The sequence below is a fragment of the Sapajus apella genome, unplaced genomic scaffold (assembly GCF_009761245.1).
Source record: "Sapajus apella isolate SASKATOON/1434 unplaced genomic scaffold, GSC_monkey_1.0 scaffold171, whole genome shotgun sequence".
Classification (NCBI taxonomy): domain Eukaryota; kingdom Metazoa; phylum Chordata; class Mammalia; order Primates; family Cebidae; genus Sapajus; species Sapajus apella.
The window spans coordinates 1,924,170-1,947,888 of record NW_022437111.1 but is presented as its reverse complement, the minus strand read 5'-3'; the positions used below and the strand labels follow the sequence as shown (position 1 = coordinate 1,947,888).

The window sequence follows — 23,719 nt, the reverse complement described above, 5'->3', positions numbered from 1 at the left end:
GAATCAACAACTTGGCAAATTCCACCAGGTTCTTCTAATCTTCTACACCCTTCCAGCCTGAGACCCATCAGCTGCTCAGTGGCAGGACTTCCACATTCCCTCTCCTCGGCTCCTTACCCCCAATATAGCCAGCCCTGTCTGACAGTAGAACATCCTCTCTTTATCATTCTTCCTTCTTACCCTTCGACAACTGTTGCTTGTAAGATCTATTAACAGTGCCTGCTCCTGAGTGCCACAGGAGCCAATGATAGGAGTCCGGGCAGAGTCCCATTCACTGTGTTCTAACCTGAGTTGAGGGAAAAAAAGAGACATGACATTGGTTCATAGCACAAGAGGCTGATCAGGCCAAGTCTTCCCAGTCTTCCTGGCACACAATGCAGCACAGGAGGAGACCTGCAGCAAAGGTTGCTCCCACAGACCCAACCCATGCAAGGGGGGTACCAGCAGACAGGTTTCCTTCAGGAGCAGTAAAAGGTGAAAGTAACTACTAGGAATTGACTGTCTACTTACTATGTATCAGGCTCTGGGTTGGGTGCTTTATATACATTTAATTCTCAGGTTTTTGGTCTTACTATCTTCAAAGTGCTACGGTTTAAAAAGGTTAAATTACTTGTCCATGGTGGCACAGCCAGTAAGCAACAGAGCCAGAATTCAATACCCAACTTTGTCTTTTAAGCCTCACACTCTTCTTTCCACACCACACCTGACTTGGAGAAACTCATAAATATTTTTTCTTTTATTAAAGGCTAATAGGCAAAGGCAAGGAAGATTTCTGTGGAGTTTTAAAAAATAAATTGAACTAAAAAAATTAAATTGAACTGGCAGTCTCTATTGCCTTCTGACTTAGTTTTTGCTGATTTGCTCATTTAATACTGGAACTTCTCCATTTAATGAAGAAGCTGCCATTACTCAATGGTTTTATCAAACAAAGGAGCTGCATGTAACACAGCACATTTGATGAAGCATTTGCCTATAGGGATGAACTTTTTCACTGGGGTAGGGAGGATGAAACTCTTTACTCCACTCTTCGTGTTTGCTCCTTATGAAAGGATATCTCCTTGTGAAAGGCTATCTTCGGCTCTCTGCAGGACACACTCTTCTCCAGGAGAGAAGAAATACCTTAATCCAATTTGTGAGTCTGCAAAGAGAAATTTAGCATGCAGAGCCTAGCTCCTTCTTTCCTGCTTCCCTCCTGAGAGCCAGGCTGACTAAAGAATACACCTTCTGTGTCTATTCCTCCACGCAATAAGCTTTTCAGAAGCAAACTTGATCTGGAACAGCATAGTCTGTTACTACGGAGATCAGTCTGTCAACATAGGCTAGGCTGAGGAAGAATGAGAAGTCTGTAGATATTGGTGAGGAAGGCAGTATTGACTGCCTTTAAATTGGAAGGCTGAGTTCCATCTGCTCTATAGAATACATGTGAGGCTCCAACATTACAATGGCAGTACCTGGACTAGGTAGGCAGCACTTAATTAGCTACCCCAATTTCCATTCTGCATCAGGGCTAAAGAGGGAATTATGCAGCAGCTAAACTTGAATTAATACAGCTTGCCCACAGGCTAAAGAGTCATCATCCCACACAATGCAGTCTCAGTTGGTTTGGGACAGGTTAGTTATGCATGAGGGAGATCAACCTGCCCATTGGCCAGGTTTCACCAGTCTAAACAATTCCACAGCAAGTGGAAGAGAAACAGTCATGGAGGCACAGGTCTGAAAATGCTCGGCAGAGATAGCAAGACACCACACAAAGCATTTAAGCAAAGCTGGCCCACCCTCGAAGCTGCGTATCAAGGCCTAAATAAATGATGAATATTAAGAAGTTGTGAATACGTTGGATTGGAAAGAAAGGTATCTCAAGTAAGACCTGCTCACTGGGGCTGTCACCTCTGTCACATAAACTTTGCAAGACAGCATTAATATCAGAAATGTCACTCTCTGAGGAAAGTGATCATACACATAGGTGGCTTTCCCCCAAAATATAATAAAAGTGCCTGCTTTTAATGATATTTTCCATGGAAAGGGACTTCCAGCAGCAAAATACTTGTAGCAACTCTCTATCCTCTCATGCATAGTGATTCTTTTGACTGATGAATTGAGAATAAGGAACTAGGGATGTGTAGCTCTGCCCTTCCAAATTACACTTGGAGCAAACTGCTCATAGGAAGCATAGTTCACTCTGTTACTCCAGTGCTCTAGTTTGGCAAGACCAGGATTTTCTGGGAAGGAGATCTACTTGGCCCAACGTTGCCTGTGACTGAGAGGGGAAGTTCAGGGTTAGGAAGCACATCTGCCAACAGATAAAAAGCTACATTCCTTTTTTTTTTTTTTTTTTTTTTTTGAGACGGAGTTTCGCTCTTGTTACCCAGGCTGGAGTGCAATGGCGCGATCTCGGCTCACCGCAACCTCCGCCTCCTGGGTTCAGGCAATTCTCCTGCCTCAGCCTCCTGAGTAGCTGGGATTACAGGCATGCGCCACCATGCCCAGCTAATTTTTTGTAGCTTTAGTAGAGACGGGGTTTCACCGTGTTGACCAGAATGGTCTCGATCTCTTGACCTCGTGATCCACCTGCCTCGGCCTCCCAAAGTGCTGGGATTACAGGCGTGAGTCACCGCGCCCGGCCAAAAGCTACATTCTTTTAATATCATTTATAAAGCGTTCTTATAATTTCTCAATCTTTTAATCTTTTAAAAAAGATTTCAATGGATTCAGATCTCAGATAGAAAATGGGGTTGTCACTTATTTGGTTCTCTAAAGAACCCAATACCTACCTCATATAGTTATTGTTGGGATGAAATAGAACATCCTTTGATAATGGTAGATATCATTATTATTCTCTAAGAATTACTGTTTTAGAAAACACTGACTCTCCTAGACGACAAACGTACAGTGTTCTCTTGGGTGACCACAGTGATCACTAAACTCATTGCAGCAACTACCTGAAGATGAGAAAAAGATCTAAAGAAATCTTAAGTCTGGCAGGAAATGTACATGAGTATGATCAGAAAGGATCAGAAGGGAAGAGAGGCTATCTCCCTCAGCCTTTACCGTCTGATCTGCTCCTCAGCCACAGAGAGGGCATTCTCAGCAGCCACTCTTTGGTCTCGTTCTTCTTCCAGCAGCTTCCTTAATTCATTCACTTCCTGTCTGGTGTTGCACAGCTGCTGCTGAGCTTCAGAAAAGCTTTAGGATGAAAAGAAAACAGAGCATCACTAGATGCAGAACACAGTTGCTAATACAAGGGATTCAAAGTCTTCGTAAGGTTGTAAAGCAGGAAAATTCACAGAAGCCTGTCTGAGCATGATATTTTAAAAGCAAAGCTGTAGAGGGATTAAATGATGCTGCAGAAAATACCTAAAGAAATTTCAGGAACTGATTATCTTTCATTTTACTACCATAGAGTAGTTGTTAGTGGTATGTGTTGCTCTTTTTGTTTTACAAACTTTTCACACACAAGTTAGTTATTTTTGTTACTATTTGATCCTCACATAACTTCTGTCAGGCTAATAATACGACATATTAAATCCATATGAAGGACTCCAGTTAAATCTAGAATACCACCCAGTTTCTGTACTCTGGTATATGCTCCAGGGGTGAGAGAGCCACTCCCCTACCTTTGCTGTGGCTCTCTTAGTTCCTCAGGGTCACTCTTTCTGTGAACTCCATTCTTTTCCTGGGGAGCTCCTGGAGCAACATCTATATTTAGTGGCCCCTAGAAGAAGAATAAGCTTAGTAATTCACTGATAAAAACTCTTAAGAAAGTGTACTCGAGCAAAATTAGAGCTTGTTTATAGAGGACTATCCCCACTTAGAATTCTCAAGTTTAAATTTAGAAGAGAGAAGCTTCTGCTCTAGCAGATTGCTCACCTACATAAACCTCTTGTCTTGATTAGATTTTTTATCCCAGATTCTCATTTCTGAATTTCTCCTCTTAAAAGTCAAGTCTGCTGTGGACGCTTATGGATTTTCCAGATGCCACTTTGTTCCTTCCCTTGCTTGCCAGCCCCTCCCAACCCCCTTCTCCTCCTCCATATCCTATACATCTCCATACTAATTCTCAGTCTCCTCTAACTTCAACACTGCATTTCTCTCCCTGGCTGTCAACAGTGCTGCCTGTTTTGTTTCTCAGGTCCAAAGCTTCCTACAATTTTCTTATTGCTTAAAGCAAAATCAACAGTTTATCTGTTTCAGAGTAACAAAAGTCTCAGTCATCACTGTTTCTCACTCATGTTTTGATTTCTCTCCTACCATCTCACTGATCGTTTTTCTTCTAATTGCTTCCCTGTAATTTTTCTCTGACCTTATTCCCATCTCAGTTAACTCTTTCTTCTCTCCCACTTTCTTCCGTGACAACTAATTACATTAACTTCTTCCATACTGCTCTTTGGTGCTTCACCACTTGAATTCAATTTCATCACACTTCTCCCAGTCTCTTACCTCCTTACTCACTGCCTGCAGCTCTTGAACCTGCTTCTCCAAGACTGCACAGTGATTAAAAAGGTCACCATACTGCTGCTGGTTCTCACGAAGACTCTGACTGGTATCGCAGAGCTGAATGGAAAGGGTGTTTTTCTCTTCTAGTAGCTGAGAGAACTGAAACAGAGGTGAGGATAAGCACCATCCTGCAGTACCATAAGCAGTGCTTAGGTGAACTGTTCTGAGTTTTCAGGATCTAATTTTCCTAAGGAAGACCTTTGTTTCAGCAACAGCAACAATAGCACTTTGTGTTCCTTCAAAGTTGGAAAACACATATTTTTTTTGACCAAGACAAAAAACAAATCTGGAGGAGTAGCAGAAAGGTTTTGTTGTTTATTTTTAATGGTGCCCAGTAAATTAACCAAAAAACCATGAAACAGAAATCCATAAGCAATCTAATAAGATAGGCTATTCTGGGTATATAAGAGGGGGAAGGCAGTGCTTCAGGTCCAAGTTCATGGTACTAACAAATGACAATAATCTCTAGAACTCAATATGGCTAGAGAGAGCTGTCACCCCAAAATCTGTGCAATAGTATTACTAGACAGATTCCTCAATACCATAGACAGTTATAAGTTACTAAGAGAATAGAATAAGAAATTATAACATGTGGTAGAAGGGAGAAACAAAATAAATCCCAACATGTCTATGTATGTCTCAGAAACTGTATTGGGAGCATAGATTCTCCCAGGTAGAAACATTTCAGTCACTTAAAGCAGGACTCTCCTCTACTGTATGACTAACAGGTCATTGTTCAGTCTTCCCTTGAATGTGTTCAGTATCAGGGTGCCTACTACTTGGCAAAGCAACCTGAACCATTTAAATTCGTTTTTATATTGAGTGAAAAATTTACCTATTGTAGCTTCTACCCATTGGTTTGAATTTGGTCCTCTGGAACTATAATTCTAATTCTTTACTTGCAGGCTGTCAGGTTTTAAGTTTTAGTTGTGATTAGCATCCAGGTACATTAATAACCACAGTGATGTATCTCCAAGTTATCTATCATAGGGCCATGTACATTATGTGAGAGAAACCCAGTACACTGGCTGCATGTCAATCTTTTCTTGATGATTCTTTTTTGTAAGTTTTTGTGAAAAAAAAGTTGAAACAATGTTTTGGAGAAGACAGGACAGTTTTCTAGAGACACTCCGAGAAAGGGCATTTGATACATATAGAAAATCAGAGCAAAAGAATCCACACATACCTGTAAAAGTGCTCTGTTAGCTGAAAATTGATCTTCAAATGTAGGGTTATTTTTTGTGTTTGTCATTCTGAAAAGCAAAGTTAACTTACAAAGTACTTTCACCAGTATCATCTTATTTGAGAGAGGTAGAGAAAGGATTCCTGTCCTTGTTTGCAAGCTAGTAGATGTCAAATTAGGACTCAAGAGTGGTTTTTGATTCCAAGTCTAGAGTTCTATCTATTATCTAATGGTGTTCAATCTGACAGTCTAGCAAGGAAAGATAAGAAAATTATAGGAGTTTTGTTTGGGGGGGTGGGAGGAGGTGAGAATAGTTAGAAAAGGATATAAATATTTGAGAAGCAATATTAATTTGAAGAGAGTTAACTAGGTACAATGACAACTACTGGATTCTGAGACAGGAAACATATTCTTCCCTTAGCCTAGAAGCAGCTAATTTTCCTGGCCACAATGAACAGTCCAAACCATACCAAACAAAAACATAGGTCCTTCTAGTTTCGGGGCTGGCAAACTATGATCCAGTGCCTGCTGCGCTTTTATTGTAAATAAGGTTTTACTGGAACACAATCACCCCCAATTGATTCTATACTGTCTATGGCTGCTTTTGTGGTCAACAAACCTAAAATATTGTCTGAGCCCTAAGGAAAAGTTTGCTGACCTCTACTTTAGCTTATAAGCTACTATATTTCACTGTATCTACACCTATAAAAATGAAATAGGAGGGAACAATTTAGATTATATCACTAATCAACCATTCATGTTTTTAAGTTTCTAGCACATTCTTAAATTATACACAAACATCCAACCAAGCTGGTAGAAATGTAGTCATCCCTTGTTATCCGTGGGGTACTGGTTTCAGGACCACCCCTGACCTCCAAAACCCAGTATATCAAAATTCAAGGTTGCTCAAATCCCTTATATATGGGATGGTATTTGCATATAACCTATACACAACCTCTCATTACTTAAAATGTTTTAAAATTCATGCATAATAGATGTACATGGTTTCAGAATACATGCTATAATGTAATTCATTCATATAATTTGTAAAGATCAAATCAGTGTATTTGGAATATCCATCAGCTTAAATATTTGTCTTTCCTTTATGCTAGAAGCATTTAAATTCTTCTCTTCCAGCTATTTTGAAATATACAACAGACTGTGGTAAACTATAATCACCTACTGATTTACCTAACATTAGGTCTTATTTCTTTTATCAAACCATGTATTTGTATCCATTAGTCAACTTCTCTTCTTTCCCTCCTCTCCTTTATCCTTCCCAGTCTCTAGTAACTACCAATGCACTCTCTATCTTCATGAGATTTACTTTTTTTGCTCCCACACGAGTGAGAATGTGATATTTGTCTTTCTGTTCTTGGCTTATTTCACTTAACATAACGTCCTCCAGTTCCATCCATGTTGCCACAAATGACAGAATTTCATACCTCTTTATAGCAGAATAACATTCCCTTATGTATATACCACATTTTTAATCTATTCATCTGTTGATGGGCACTTACATTGATTCTATATTTTGTTTTTTATGAATAGTTGCAATAAACATGGGAGTGCAGATGTTTTTTTGATATACTGATTTCCTTTCTTTTCAATATGTGGGTTGTTGGATCACATGATAGTTCTATTTTTAGTTTTTTGAGCTACCTCCATACTGTTCTCCATAGTGGTTATACTAATTTACACCGCTAACAGTGTATGAGAGTTCCCCTTTCTCTGCATCCTTGCCAGCATCTGTTATTGCCTGCTTTTTTGATAAAGGCCATTTCAGCAGAGGTGAGATGACATTCACTATAGCTTTGATTCACAATTCTCTGATAATTAGTGATGCTGAGTATTTTTTTATATCTGTTGGCTATTTGTCTTCTTTTGAGAAATGTCTATTCAGACATTTTGCCCATTTATAATTATTTGTTTGCTTGTTACTTAAGTCCTTTATATATTCTGGTTATTAATCCCTTGTTAGATGGGTAGTCTGCAAATGTTTTCTCTCATTCTGTGGGTTGTCTCTTTACTCTGTTGATGGCTTCCTTTGATGTACAGAAGCCTTTTAGCCTGCCGTAATCCCATTTGTTTATTCTTGCCTTCGTTGCCTGTACTTTTCAGGTCTTATACAAAAAAGCCTTGGCCAGATCCATGTCGTGAAGCATTTCCACATATTTTGTTCTAGTAGTTTGGTATCTTAGAATTAAGTCTTTAATCCATTTTGACTTTTTTTGTATGATGAGAGATAGGAGTCTAGTTTTATTCTTCTGCATATACATATCCAGTTATCCCAGCACTATTTATCAGAAATTGTCCTTTCCCCATTGTATGTTCTTTGTGCCTTTGTTGAAGATTAAGTTGCCCCTAAATGCCTGGCTTTATATCTGGGTTTTTAATTTCATTTCATTGGCGCTCTGTGTGTCTGTTTTTATGCCAGTATCATGCTGACTTGTTTATTATAGCCTTCGTAGTAAAATTTGAAATCAGGTAGTGTGATGCTTCCAGCTTTGTTCTTTTTTGTAATAGAGTCTCACTCTGGCACCCAGAATAGAGTGCAGTGACGTGATATCGGCTCACTGCAACCTCTTCCTCCTGGGTTCATGCGATTCTCCTGCCCCAGCCTCCCGAGTAGCTGGGATTACAGGCGCCTGCCACCACAGCTGGCTAATTTTTATATTTTTAGTAGAGACAGGGTTTCACCATGTTGGCCAGCCTAGTCTCGAACGACCTCAGGTGATCCACTCACCTCAGGCTCCCAAAGTGCTGGGATTACAGGTGGGAGCTACCACGCCTAGCTTTGTTTTTTTTTAAATCAAGATTGCTTTAGCTATTTAGGAGCTTTTGTGGTTTCATATACATTCACTTTTTTTTTTAACATTTCTGTGAAGAATATAATTGGTATTTTGATATGGACTGCATTTAATCTGTAGATTGCTTTGTGTAGTACTGTCATTTTAATGATATTAATTCTTCTAATCCATGAGCATGAAATCTCTTTCCTTTTTTTTTGTATCCAATTTCTTTCACAGTATTTTATAAATCTTTCAATTCTTTGGTTAAATTGATTTCCAAGTATCATATATTCTTTGTAGCTACTATAAATGGGATAGCTTTCTATGTATGTATGTATGTTTTTGAGACAGAGTTTCACTCTGTCACCCAGGCTGGAGTGCAGTGGCGTGATCTCAGGTCACTGCAACCTCTGACTCTCAGGTTCAAGTGATTCACGTGCCTCAGCCACCAGAGTAGCTGGGATTACAGTCGTGTACCACCACAACTGGCTAATTTTTGTATTTTTAGTAGAGAAGGGATTTTGCCATGTTGGCCAGACTGGTCTCAAACTCCTGGCCTCAAGTGATCCGTCCACCTTGGCCTCCCAAAGTGCTGGGATTATAGGCATGAGCCACCATGCCTGGCCGGGATTGCTTTCTTGATTTATTTTCCAGATTGTTTGCTGTTGGCATATATAAATGCTACTGATGTTTGCCTGTTGACTTTGTATCCTGTAACTTTAGTGAATTTATCAGTTCTAATAGTTTTTTGGTGAATTCTTTAAGTTTTTCTAAATGTAAGGTCATATCAAGGGCAAAAAAGGCTAATTTGACCTCTTCCTTTACAATCTACATGTGCTTTATTTATTTCCTCTTGCCTAATTGCTCTAGTCAGGGTGTCTAGTAATATATTAAATAACAGTGGTGAAAATGGGCATCCTTGTCTTATTTCAGATCTTAGAAGAAAGGCCTTCAATTTTTCCCTGTTCAGTACATTATTAGCTGTATCCTCCCATATACTTTAAATAATCTCTAGATTACTTATAATACCTAATACAAAGCAAATGCTATATAAACAGTTGTTATATTTTTAAGATGCATATTTTTTTCTGGAATATTTTCAACCTATGTTTAGTTAAATCTGTGAATGCAGAACTCACCAATACAAAAGGCCAACTGTAAATATAAAATATGAACATCGGAAGAAAGAATTAGGGCACTGGCTTAGAGAGAAGCAATCAGTGGTGATAGTCTATCTACTACAATCTCATTCTAGGGCCCAAGAAGCAATTCTCCTAGTTAGCTCGAGTGAGACTAAGCTCTTGGGATTGTAAGCCTCATGAAGGACCATGTGTATCCTCAGTACCCAGCATACAGCCAGGCTCATGGAAGGCAAATAACAATTATCTGTTTAATGACTGAATAAGGCTAGGAATGGAGGTGCCTTTCTTACAGTTGAGTTCTTTTTTTCCCAGGCTGGAGTGCAGTGGCGTGATCTTAGCTCAGTGCAACCTCCATCTCCCGGGTTCAAGCAATTCTCTGCCTCAGCCTCCAGAGTAGCTGGGATTACAGGTGCCCACCACCACACCTGGATAATTTTTGTATTTTTGGTAGAGATGGGGTTTCACCATCTTGGCCGGGCTGGTCTGGAACCCCTGATCTCGTGATGTACCCGCCTTGGCCTCCCAAAATGCCGAGATTACAGGCATGAGCCACCACACCCGGCCCTTACAGTTGAGTTCTAAAGGAAGAACTGTTTCTCACTTAGAATAACAGTGACCTAATGCAGCATTTCTCACACTTCAAGTGGAATTACATATCTCAATAAAGCTGTTAAAAAACACAACTTTGATTATGACTTAGAACCCAGTATATAAATATATATAATTAAAACTAAAGTTTATCAAAGACAGACATACTCTTTATTATATATTACATACATGTTTTTACCTCATTTCCTTTTTTGTAAAAACTCTGACTGTACTATTTGTAATAGACCAAACTGGAGAAGCCCAAATGTCCTTCAAAAGAATAGAGACATTGTGGCATATGCCTACAATGCAATACTATACAGCATGAGAATGGAAAAATGACACTATATGCAACAACACGAATGAATCTCACAAAATAAATGAAACAATACAAAAGAAAAGATATGACTCCATTTATATGTAGTTCTAAGGGGTAGGAGTGAACAGAAGAAGATACAAGGGACTTCTGGAGTTCTGGTATATTCTGATCCTAGATCTGGGTGCTGATTATATGGGCATCTTCACCTTGTGAAAATATACCATACTGTACTTATGATTTGTTTACTTTTCTGTATGTTTTACTTCAATAAAATATTTAAATTTTTTTAGTTGTTACCCACCAAAATGATTTCATCATTTATTAATGGTCCTGAATTTCAGTTTAAAACACTGTCCTAGACAGACAAATGCCCAACATGATTCAGAGTCTAATGTTTGGAGAGTAAATGTAATATGGCTGAGATGGGATTTAGTTCATGGAAAGAAGAGATGGGCTAGAGCTATAAGGAGTGGAACTTCCGGAAATAGCTCATTCGCTGGAAGGAGAACTGCATGGGAACTGCTCTGGAGTCCCTCTGAAAACTCCCAGATAAATCTCCCAACAAAGGGTCTTCAGTTTAAATCATTTGGGCCTGCAAACCTTAAAAAATGCAAATGTCTCCTCCAAGTTAATAGTGTTAGTCTCTAATACTTTAGTGTCAATTAGTTGAATTTAACTACATTTAATAAGTACCTTCTACATATGGCAGGCACTGTGCTTTTCCATGTACATGATCACATTTATCTTAGACTGACTTCCTTCTAACACCTCAGGCAAGTTACTTAATACTCCCAAGGCCTTTTTCCTCACCTGTGAAAATAGCCTAGTAAGCTTCATAAATTTTGGGTCACAGACCCCTTGTCAACTGATGAGTTCTTGTGATGTAAAGCTTACACACATACACACACACACACACCCCATTGTGCATATAATTTTGGGACATTCTTGGCTCTCCTCAAAGCTAATCTCTTGATTTCTGATTCTCATTGACCTCTAAATATCTTGTAGTTCTGTCATAGACTACTTAGCTGAGTTCCTCTCAAGAAAGCAGAACTAGGGCAGATGTCACTAAAGAATATTTTGAATAGTCAGAGAGCAATTGGAGGACAATCCTTAAGAGGGTGGGGTAGGGAGTAACCTCGGCATTACTAACAAGTGACACAGGTCGGGGAGAAGGCTTCCTAAAATAGTTGGCTTTTTTACTCTTACTGTCTGGATTTATCCAATCATTCCCAAGGACTCACCAAGGGCAAAGAACAAGAAATGGCCCTGTGTCCAGTGTTTTGGAATAAGCACCTAGGTTCTGAGAAAGTGAAACTTCTATACCCTAAGATATGCTACAGCTGGGACTCCATGCTGAATCGGCTTCTACTTGCCTTCTTGTTCTAGTCATGGAAAAAAGAAACTGAATTCCAGTTCAGCAGGAAATAGTTACCTTGCTATTCAGTTGCTGAATTCTTAATTCCTTTTGGTGAATTTCCTTTAAGCTGTCATTGAGCTGAGTCCTGAGAAGTTCTGTCTCATAAACCAGATTTTGCGACCCATCTGAGGAAGCTGATGTCTCTGGGGATGCCTGTCAGAACATAAACATCAATGAAATTCTCTCCTAAGATTGCTCATGCTTTAATTCCTTCCCTCTAGAAATCCTGTCCACCCCATAGGAAGTTATAAGGTGGCTTATGGACAATTAATAGTGGCTGATGGGCACTTAATTTGTAGGAAGCTGATGCTTTCTGGGTGGTGCCTTTATTTTTTTAAATTTTCTCTGCAATCATCATTTGTTTAAAAATTTATCTCTGAGTAACAATCAGCATTGAAATTACTCACCTGTCTTTGGTATTGCACTTTGAGGGGCTGAGTCTGAGAGGAAGAAGACCTCAATTCCCTTATAAGATTCTGCAGATGACTGAGCTGCTGATCTTTATCTGAGATAGCCATAAGGTACTGCTCCTTCATTCTTCTTTCATGTATTTCCCAGGAACTCTTCTCCATCCTAGAAAAAACATGACACAATCACAGGTAAAAATATACTTGTAGCTGGGCGTGGTAGCACATGTAACCCCAGCACTTTGCTTATCTTCAAGGCTAATCAAATCTGGAAGTTAAAGAAAGAAAGCCTAAGAAAAAGGTGGAAAGAGAGAAAATGTGGGGAAAAAACAGAAATCTTTTTTTCATCTCTTTTTCTCTCCTCTAAGGATCAATTACATAAGGAAATAAGGAAAATAAATATCCTTTTAGATTACTGTTAGAGAAAATTTAAAGAAGAAAGACTGCAGAAAATAAGCCTTTAGTGCCCTGCAGCTTTTCGTAGGTTTACACTAGTACCAACACTTTAATATTTCTGTAGTTCTAGGTGATGTGGAGATAATATGAGAGGCATCAAATAATATGATGCTCTGATATGGTACCAATCACCTTTAGAGGGCCCAAACGTCAATGATCAGCATTAAAGTGCACTAAAGGACACAGCAAGTGCCTAAACTTTTAATGATAAATTAAGATTCTAACAGAATAAAGCTGGGGCAGCTGTTTCCTGAAGAAAAATGAAAGTTAAAATGGAGCAATTTATCTTTTCTCTTGAGATTCAATTTCAAAAAGAAGGAACAGAAATTTATATTTTTGAAGAGCAAAAATCTTTTTTTTTTTTTTTTTTTTTTTTTTTTAACTTGCTCTGCAACCATCATCATCTGTTTAAAAAAAGAATTTGTTCTTGTATTATCTGGGGAAGCTGCCAACTCCATGCAACGAGCTTAATAAATGTTCACTTGTAAGCAAGTCCATAAAGATGTTAAATATAAAAATCTTTTAGATGTAATTTTACTCCATAAAGTTTAAATCATTAATTCTAAAAAGCATTTTGCTACATCAATGTTGCTTAAGGTTTGAAATCTCATGTATCTGAACATTAAGAACTCTCTTAGAGATGTTATGATATTTATACTATATTGACAGTTGTCATCCTAATGGCCCCTTGTAAGCTGGATAGGAATTGAGACTCCAACTCATATTCTCTGTATTCACTTGCCTCTTGTCCTCTAGCACTGGTGAGACAAAGCAGGTGCTGCTTGATCAGCAGCAATTTCCAACATGGAAATTCTCCCTTTAATATCAAATCTTGAAAGCTTTGAGTTTGATTTTTTTTTTTGAGACAGGGTCTCACTCTGTTGCCTAGGCTGGAGTATAGTGGCACGATGTTGGCTCACTGCAACCTCCACCTCCCGGGTTCAAGCAATTCTCTTGCCTCAGCCGCCCCAGCAGCTGGGATTGCAGGTACATGCCACCACACCCAGCTAATTTTTATATTCTTAGTAAAGACGAGGTTTCACCTTGTTGGCCAGGTTGGTCGCAAACTCCTAACCTCAGATAATCCGCTCGCTTCGGCCTCCCAAAGTGTTAGGATTACAGGCGTGAGCCACTGCACCCAGCGAGTTTGAATTTATTAAGGCATGACCTATCTTAAGTTAAACAGTAATAGCAACCCAAAAATGAGGTTGCAATAACTAGACCTGTTTTTATACACTGTTTATTCTTGGGATTAAATTTGTTAGAAAAACCGAATTTTAAAAATCAGAATTATAGTTCCTATCTTAATTTCTTCTGCCATGATAGCATTGTTATTGTTCTGTTCCTTAAAAAGAAAAGAGCTAGGATTTCTGGTTCTAGACAAAATAAAATAGAAACATTTCTCCTTATTCCTCCAAATAAGGCTGAGCATCCCTAATAAGAAAATCCAAAATGCTCCAAAATCCAAAACTTTTTGACCATTGACATGACACTCAAAGGAAATACTCACTGGATAATGCAAATATTCCAAAATCCAAAAAATCTGCAATCCAAAACACTTCTAGTCCCAATCATTTCAGATAAGGAATACTCAACCTGTATAGATAAAACCCTTGGGCATTATAAATAAAAACAAACATAAGAAAATTTAGAAAGATGAAGGTGGCAGACCAGCGGGATCCCCAGACTTGAGGAATGACATGGCGGCAAGTTCTTTAGTTTTTTATTTGTATTCTACATATCCCAAACTGAATACTGGAGAATTCCATGACCCAGGAACACCAATGAGTACCAAATTTACTTTGCCTTGCCAAAGGACTAGGAAGGGACAGTCTGGCTAGACAGAGACATTAATGATAATAACCACCATATTCCAGGCAAACAACATGGGAAAACCACAGTATCTCACCACTCCCATTAACAAAGACCTGGTGGATAAGCCAGTCACATTCTTGCCTGGTGGTGACCAGGTACACCTCATCCTCCCTACTGGAGTAGTGTGAGAAGAGGCCAAGTATGGAGCTTAGACTCTTACCATTACCTAGTACTAAGAAGGTGTCTCTCTCCGACTGCCTCTCTTCCCCCCACTCCCACTGTGGTATCAGTGGAAGCAACATGTGGGGCCTGGACATTCACCTCCACCATAACGAGGTTAATAAGGCACTCTTCCTGGCCTCTGCAGAGGTTGTAACAGAAGAGATCAAGCAGGGAATCTGTACTTTGAGTACTACCCAGTGGTAACAAGGTGCCCCCTCTTCAACCATTCCCCACAGTGTCAGTAGAGGCTAAGCAGATAGCCTGAACTTTCACCACCACCTGGCAATAATGAGGTGCTCCTCTCCATTCCTTCCAGCACAGTATCAATGGAGGCCATGTGGGGAGCATGGACTTCCACTTCCCCTTGGCAGTATCAGGGAATCCTTTCCTTCTAGGGATATCAATGAAGTTGAATGAGGTGCCTGGAATTCACCCTCCACCTAGTGGTAAAGTGGCAATGTCGTCCTTCCCCTGCTGGTGTAGTGTCAGTGAAGCTCGCTAATGCACAAGATTCAAATAAGACTTATTATAAGTCTTATAAATTCCAAAAAAAATTCCAAAATGTCCAGCATATAACTAAAAATCACTCATCGTACCAAGAACCAGGAATACCATAACTTGATTAAGAAAAGGAAATCAACAGATTATAACACTGAGGTGACATAGGTATTAGAATGATATGACAAGGATTTTACAGCAGCCATCATAGAAATGCTTCAACAAGCAATTACTAACACACTGGGAAAAGTATGGAAAGCTTCAGGAAAAGAAATAGAAAATATAAAGAAGAACTGAATGGAAATTCTATAACTGAAAAACACAATATGTAAAATAAAAAGTTAACTCACTGGGTACAATAGCAGTATGGAGGTAAGAATCAGAGAACTTGAAAATCAAATAGAAAATACTAAATCTAAATTATAAAGAGAAAATAATCAGTAAATTGGATTTCATCAAAATTAAAAAGACCCTGTTGAAGGAGATGAAAAGATAAGCTGCGAATTGAGAAAAAATATTTGCAAACCACAAATCAGACACAGAACGATACCTATAATATATAAGAATGCTTAAAACTTAACAGTAAAAAATTAACCCAACTGGAAAATGGACATAAGACATGAACAGATATTTCATTCATCAAAGAGGATATATGGATGCTAAATATGCACATTAAAAAGATGTTCAGCCATTGCGCCAAGTGGTTTTGCAATTTCTTAAAAAACAAAACATTCACTTACTATACAAGCGAGCATTTGCATTCCTGGGCAATCATCTTAATGAAATAAAAACTTATATCCACATAAAACCTATACACAAATGTTCATAGTAGCTTTATTAGAATAGCTAAAAACTTAAAACAACATGCATATCCTTCAACAGGTGAATACAGTGGTATATTCATAATATGAAACAGTATTTATAATGAAAAGAATTAACGATTGACACATACAATTCTGATGGATCTCAAGGGCATTATGGCACATGAAAAAAGCCAATTTCAAAGGGTTACATACTACAAGATTCCAATTAGAAAACATTCTCAAAATTACAAAATTGAAAACAGATTAGTGGTTGCTAGGGGTTAGGGATATGAGGAGGGTAGGGAAGGGAGGAATGTGACTATAAACTAGTAGCACAAAGGATGTATTTGTAGTAGTAGAGTAGTTCTGTATTTTGGTTGTGGTGACGCTTACATAAATATACATGTCAGAAAATTGACACTTACATAAAATTACATGTCAAATGAGTGCATGTAAAACTGGTAGAATCTGAATATGGTCTGTGAATTGTACCAATGTCAGTTTCCTGGTTTTGATATTGTACTACAGTTATGTAAGATGTTACCACTGGAAGAAACTAGGTGAATGGGTACATAGAAGCTTTCTGCACTGTTTTCCCAACTCTCTATAAATCTACAATTAGTTAAAATGAAAAGAGTTGAAAGGGAGGGATTATCGTACCTGAGCTGATGCAGCTCATGCTGCCAGGAGAGGTTTTCCTGCCTGAGCTCTTCTTGCATAATCTGAAATGTTTTTGTCTTGTCTTGATACTCCTGAAGTTGAGCCTTCAGTGGATGTAACTCAGTGATCTCTTGATTAATCTGTAAGTATTGCTGCTGCAGATTCTTCAATTCCTTCAGCTTTAACCAAAGGGAAAATAAAAAGGTTATCTGTCACAACTCATTCATCTAACTATAAGTCATTGGTAGCTCCCTACTAAGTCAGTCAGACACAACATGCAACCAGCACCAAACAGTCCACTGACAACATACCACTGCAGCATAAGTCTCTAAAGTGGTGAAATACATGCAGCTAGACTGGTGAAAATCACCCATGGATCTGCCATCAAGGCTGCAGGGTCTGACTGACTATTCCTGTAACTTCTACTCCTTCCCCTGGCTCCAAAGATTCTAAGTTCACTTTAGGGCTACAGTTCTGGCATGGGGTAGACTGAAGGGACCTATAGCTTCACACATCCTAAAACAAGAACTAGTTATGTGCCCTGGTTAGAGTTCTAAACTTTCCTACATGACTATCAATCTTAACAGTAGCTTAGTCAATATTGATTATAAAGAATGCAGAGCTGCTCAGTGGTTAAGGACACTTAGGTTCTGGAGTTAGGTATCTTACTACTTCTTGGACATGTGACCCAACCCATGTTCCTCATACCCTCTTAAGTCTTAATTTTCCTCATCTATCAAATGAAGATAATTATGGTACCTTTTTCATAAGAATATTGAGAAATGAGAAAATTAATGCATTTCACACATAAAGTTAGTGATGATGACAGACTTGCCTTTAATTAGTAAAACTGCCTACCTACATTTCAGATATATTTTTAAGCTCTTTATCTCCAATACTCATTAAAAGCTTAGTAAGTAAGAAATAACGTCAGGACATCTGGGCAAAGATGGGGGCCTTGTTCACACACCTCTTTCACCCATTTAGAAACATCACTAAAGCTAAAATAATGGCATTTTTTAAAGCACAAAACACAAGAACAGGAAAGGAATCAGCAGTAATAAAATTAATTTTGGAAGCTCGAAAGCAGATGAATAAGTGGTAACTGACTTATCAGATCTGAGAAAGCAGAACTCTAAAGCTGGCAATAAGAAAATCCAAGAACCGGTAGCACTTACTCTGCAGAATCTTCAAAAGGCTCAGGAATTAACAATATCAGGTACCTCTGGAAAGGTGGTAATGGGGGTGGGGGGGAGGTGACAGCTGAGATAAGGAGGTCTAGATGAAAGCTGATTAAGAAACAATTTCTTTTTATTTTCTGTTTTACTTTTTGTTTTTTTGTTTGTTTGTTTTTTGTAGATACAGAGTCTTCGTGTGTTGCTCACGCTAGTCTCAAACTCCTGGGCTCAAGTGATCCTTCTGCCTCAGCCTCTCAAAGTGCTGGGATTACAGGTGTGAGCCACTGTACATGGCCAAAAAACAACTTCATCCATAGATCCCCTCCTCAGCTCTACACTTTTTGTTTCCCCAGCAGACAATTAGTTTTATTCTCTGGAGAAGTAAAAGAAATGTCTATGCACTATGGCACATGAGGCAAGGTTGCAAGTAAGGGTATTGTTCCAAACAGAGTGAATGCATGCTTCCTGAGTGCGTAAAGCCTTTCCCCTACTGAGCTTGAAGAGTGCTGGCAAAAGGCCTTTCCCCTCCACAAAAGAAATGAGAAGTCTGCTCTTGAAAATTGGACCAGCTCAAGAGGAACTAAAGATACTGAGATAAGGGCTACCAACAAGTTCAATAAGAACATCATGCAATGAAACTCAGTTGGTAAGTCCCACTTACTTTGGAATGAAATGAATGCAATGAAATGAAACTCTGGGTAAGTCACTTTTAGACCCTCTCCTTAAACATGAAGAGTGCATCAAGGATTAACCTTCATGTGAAGAATGGCTAATACTAAGGAAGGGAAGAAAACCAACTGGAGAAGGCAATTCAGAAGAGATTAGCAATGGGGAAAATGTAATGCATTCAAATATTTAAGAGATAATATTGTAAATAAAAAAACATAGCATAAATTTAAAATTATAAAAATTCATTATAAGAAAATGTCAAAAAACAAAACTAACACCACTAGCCTTAGAAAGAGAAGTTAAGAAAATCTATCTATGAGACAAATAAAAAAAATTCCTTAGAAATTAAGAATATAATGGTAAAAATGAAAAAAAAATTTGGAATAAAAAGACAAAAGTGAGAAAATCTTTCAGAAATACAGCAAAAAAGAAGAGAAAAGGTAAGAAAATTAGAGAAGCAATCCAGAAGGTCCTACATCTAAATAACAAAAATTTCAGAAATAAGACAACAAAGAAAAAAGGGTAGAGGAAAATGGTAAAAAAAAAATTCAATGGAATTTCCAAAAAGCTGCTAGTATGATTTCTTAGATTCAAAGGACTAGTTAGCATAATGAAGAAAAAAAGACCTATACCAAATTATACTATCAAAAAATTTCAGAATGGGGAGAAAGGGAAGGAAGGTTGGGTGAGTGGAAGGGAAGTAAGAAACAGATCACATACAAAGGATCAGGAATCAGAACAGCTTCAGACTTGTGAACCACATATAAGCTAACAAGCAATAAACCAATGTCTTCACAATTATGAAGGGAAATTATTTTAAGCCTAGAATTCTATATCCAGCAAAACTATCAATTAGGTATGAGAGAGAAAAAGACATTTTCAATAAATTTACCTTCCATGTATCATTTCTTAGGGAGCTACTGAATGATTTATTCCAAGAAAAAGATGGCACAAAACCAAGAGGAGGAATACATGGAATAGAAGAAATAGGAGATCTACTATAGGAGAAAGGCAAAGAGAAATATTCTAGGACAGAAAGAGTATCCTAGAAGTACAGGGCCACTGGTTGATCTTGGAGCAAATCAGGTACTCCAGGAGAATTTTCTTCATGAAGATGAAATTCATGGGAATAAACATCTTGAGAGGAGATGTGGACAAATGGCAGTAAATCTGGAGTTAAATTACACTAAGTGCAAAAAAAACTAAGTAACACCAATAAGAAAAACTGTTGTTAATCTGGGAAAAACAGCAAGACTCAGAGGAAAATAAAAGTAACATGCCTCTAACGCTCTAGTAGCATTTGTAGTCATAAAAATGTAACTCTGAGCCGGGCGCGGTGGCTCACGCCTGTAATCCCAGCACTTTGGGAGGCCGAGGCGGGTGGATCACAAGGTCAAGGGATCGAGACCATCCTGGTCAACATGGTGAAACCCCGTCTCTACTAAAAATACAAAAAATCAGCTGGGCATGGTGGCGCGTGCCTGTAATCCCAGCTACTCAGGAGGCTGAGGCAGGAGAATTGCCTGAACCCAGGAGGCGGAGGTTGTGGTGAGCCGAGATCGCGCCATTGCACTCCAGCCTGGGTAACAAGAGCGAAACTCCATCTCAAAAAAAAAAAAAAATGTAACTCTGAATTGATTCAACCAAAATTAAAATTAAATTACATCAAGAGAATGAGGAAGGAATTCTGTATTAACATGTGCATACACTGGCAGGGCGTGGTGGCTCACACCTGTAATCCCATCACTTTGGGAGGCTGAGGTGAGTGGATCATAAGGTCAAAAGATCAAGACCATCCTGCTGAACACTGTGAAACCTCATCTCTACTAAAAATACAATTGGCTAGGCATGGCACGCACCTGTAGTCCCAGCTAACTGGGAGGATGAGGCAGGAGAATCGCTTGAACCCGGGAGGTACGGGTTGCAGTGAGCCAAGATCATGCCACTGCACTCCAGCATAGTGACAGAGTGAGACTCCATCTTAAAAAAAAAAAAGTGCATACGCTGACAGAGTTTATTGTGAAAGCAGGGGGAGTCTGGAGAGCTAAACCCTGTTAGTGTAAAGAAAGTCAAGAGTTAATGCAACAAATGAGTAGCCAAAATGCAATGTAAGCATGATATTTAGATACTGAGGAAATACTGAAATGGTTGAAAGCAAATTGCCTCAGGAGTAGAAGAAATGGGGTTGAGGTAGTGCTACTCTTAGGTTTTCCCACCAAACATTGTAGAATTTAGTGATGAATTAAATATGTGCCATATCACTTTATTTTCAACCCAAACCCCCAAACATATTTTTGTTTTAATTTAAAGCAAAAACATATCCTTATGCAATCCACTCACTATTCTAGTATCTAGAATAGGGTATCCTAGAATGGATCACAGAAAACTGTGTGCCTAGGACAGCATTTTAGCTCCTTGAAGTGGTAGTTTTAGTGAACTGGATGTAATTCTTTTGCTATGCACTTATAACAAGGGACAGTTAAATAAAAACTCTAAAAAACACATTATTATATTTACTGTAGAGAAGTAATGAATGTTTCACAACTATATAGTGTTGTCTTTATGGGAACACAGAATAAATTTCTTACAGGCCTCAATACTTAAAGAATATTCTTATCTTGAGTAGGTGATTTTTCTTTTTTCTTTTCTCCTAGAATATGAATACTGCAGTTCACAGACATGGTGTTCATTCCCTCTTTCTGATGGCTGATAGATAGCTCAGAGCAAACTAGGGACCTCTCTTTCTAACAAACAAAGTACAGGATATGGTGATTTCTTGGGACACTAACCTTACTCCTGGTTTAATATTTTTCTATCCTATCCTCATTTTCTCTTCCTTCTCAGTCCTTTTTCTTTTATCTTGAAAAATTGTTTATATCTTTATATGCTATGCCAAGTCATTTTCAGAATGAGGAGAGTACAGATAAACAAATACAGGCGCCCCTAGAGATATGCCATCTGCTTAGTCAATCCTATGCTAAAGATGTACAAACAAGTATAAGACATGACACTTATCAGGAATTTGCAATATAATTGGGGAAATAAAAAATAGTGTCTAGAAATTAACACACACACACACACACACACACACACACACACCCCCCAAGGCAATATGGGACAAATGGTAAGAAAAGTACTAGGGATGTACAAAGGCAAAAGACAATCAGGCAATCATGAAATATAAGCAGAGGATCTGAGTTCTGGAAAGACCTTTTTAAATAGTGGGAAATATTTACCCAAAAAAGGAAAGCAATTGGGAGAACATTTTGGCTGAGGATGTTAATATGGGTAAGTAGGAAGCACCAGGTATGATTATTGCATACTGAGTAGATTAGTTTGGCTTGAATGAAGGGTATGAGTATGGAGCAGTAAAAGGGAATGCTGAAAAAGTATGGATTTAACATATCCATAGCATGATGAAGAAAAAAACACCTATACCAAATTATGCTATCAAAAAATTTCAGAACGGAGGAACCGGGTCTTGGCTGGGTACGGTGGCTCACACCTGTAATCCTAGCACTTTGGGAGCCAAGGCGGGCGGATCACTTGAAATCAGGAGTTTAAGACTAGCTTGGCCAATATGGTGAAACTCCATCTCTACTAAAGACACAAAAATTAGCTGGACGTGGTGGTGCACGCCTATAGTCCCACCTACATGGGTGGCTGAGGCAGAAGAATCGCTTGAGCCCAGGAGGCAGAGGTTGCAGTGAGCTGAGATTGCGCCACCGCACTCCAGCCTGGGCAACAGAGCAAGACTGTCACAAAAAAGGAAAAAAAAAAAAAAAAATTACGACTATCGAAGATGGCCGTTTAGGAACAGCTCAGGATTGCAGCTCCCAGTGAAAGCGCAGAGGGTGAGTGGACGCCGTGTTTTTATTGCCCACAGACTAGGAAATTCCCGGGCAGAGGTGCTCCACGGTCGCCAGCGCGGCTGTGCCGGCCAGCACCGCTGCTTTGCCCCGCGCGGCTGCTTTATCGGCGCCCCGGAGCCGCAGTTCTCCATAAAAAATACACTGGTCCGGGGGCCCTTTAGGCTGGCGATTGGAGCCACGGGAAGTCGCCCATACGCTGGTTCAAAAAGGGGACTGAGCAGAGAACCAGGACAGTAGATTCCAGGGCAAAAAAAAGAAAAAAAAGCGCCACAAACCTCAGTGCCGCTGTTTAAGCCAGCGCAGCGAGTGGCCGCAGGGGAAAACAAACAGACCCCGGCGCCTCTTCAACAGGCGACTGGAACACCAACTTAAAAAAGGCTCTGAGGCAGGGAGCCAGGAGATCAGGCTCGGCTGGTCCCACCCCCACAAAAGAACAGCAACCAGAAACTCTGGATTGAGAGTTTCACAGCAAGCGCAGCTGAACCCGGGACAGTCCAGCTCTGTGGGGGAGGGGCGTCCGCCATTACCGAGGCAGCCCACCGTTGCCAAGGCAACCCGCCATTGCTGAGGCAGCCCGCAGTTGCCAAGGCAACCCGCCACAGCAGAGACTCCGCCCCAACAGAGGCGGGCGACCATCGCCAAAGCAGTTCTAACTACACCCATATAAACAGGACTGCAGGGAAGTTCACTCGGCAGCGGGGCGGAGCCCACAGCAGCTCAGCAAAGCTGCTATAGGCCGACAGTGACTAGGCTGCCTCCTTGCTGGGCTGGGCAGGTCTGAAGGAAAAAAAGGAAAAAAAAAAAAAAAAAAAAAAAGAAGGCAGCAGCATAACGGAAACTCATAAATAAAGCCCTAAATCCCTGGGACAGAGCACCTGGGAACAAAAAGCAGTTTATGAGTTCTGCTACAGCAGACCTAAAAGTACCTGCCTAGCAGCTCTGAATGAACAACAACAGAGCTCGCAGCTCACCATTTGAGCTCCTATAAAGAAGAGACCGTCTCCTGAAGCAGCTCCCTGACCCCTATATATACAAAAAGACACTTCATAAAAGAGAGATCAGATTGACACTAGGCGGGTATCCTTCTGGGACAAAGATAGCAGAAGAAGAAAACTGGTAACAACCCTCGCTGTTCAGCAGCTGCTGCAGGTGAACCCCAGGCAAGCAGGGCCTGGAGTGAACCTCAGCAGACCTACAGCAG

General features: G+C 39.5%; 1 protein-coding gene across 11 annotated transcripts in view; it reads right to left on the bottom strand.

Moving 5' to 3' along the window:
* The window catches only part of GOLGB1 (golgin B1), a 93,412-nt gene that overhangs the window by 1,594 nt on the left and 68,099 nt on the right, over positions 1 to 23,719 (bottom strand). For 8 of the 11 annotated variants that reach the window (XM_032267677.1, XM_032267675.1, XM_032267667.1 and 5 more), the window contains 7 exons: positions 16,800 to 16,978; positions 12,346 to 12,511; positions 11,954 to 12,091; positions 4,438 to 4,593; positions 3,615 to 3,712; positions 3,049 to 3,183; positions 181 to 286 (listed from right to left, as the gene is read on the bottom strand). In XM_032267677.1, coding sequence (XP_032123568.1) covers positions 181 to 286; positions 3,049 to 3,183; positions 3,615 to 3,712; positions 4,438 to 4,593; positions 11,954 to 12,091; positions 12,346 to 12,511; positions 16,800 to 16,978 — 978 coding nt within the window. The remainder of the gene's footprint in view (positions 1 to 180; positions 287 to 3,048; positions 3,184 to 3,614; positions 3,713 to 4,437; positions 4,594 to 11,953; positions 12,092 to 12,345; positions 12,512 to 16,799; positions 16,979 to 23,719) is intronic. The other 3 variants (XM_032267670.1, XM_032267674.1, XM_032267678.1) reach the window with 1 other exon arrangement.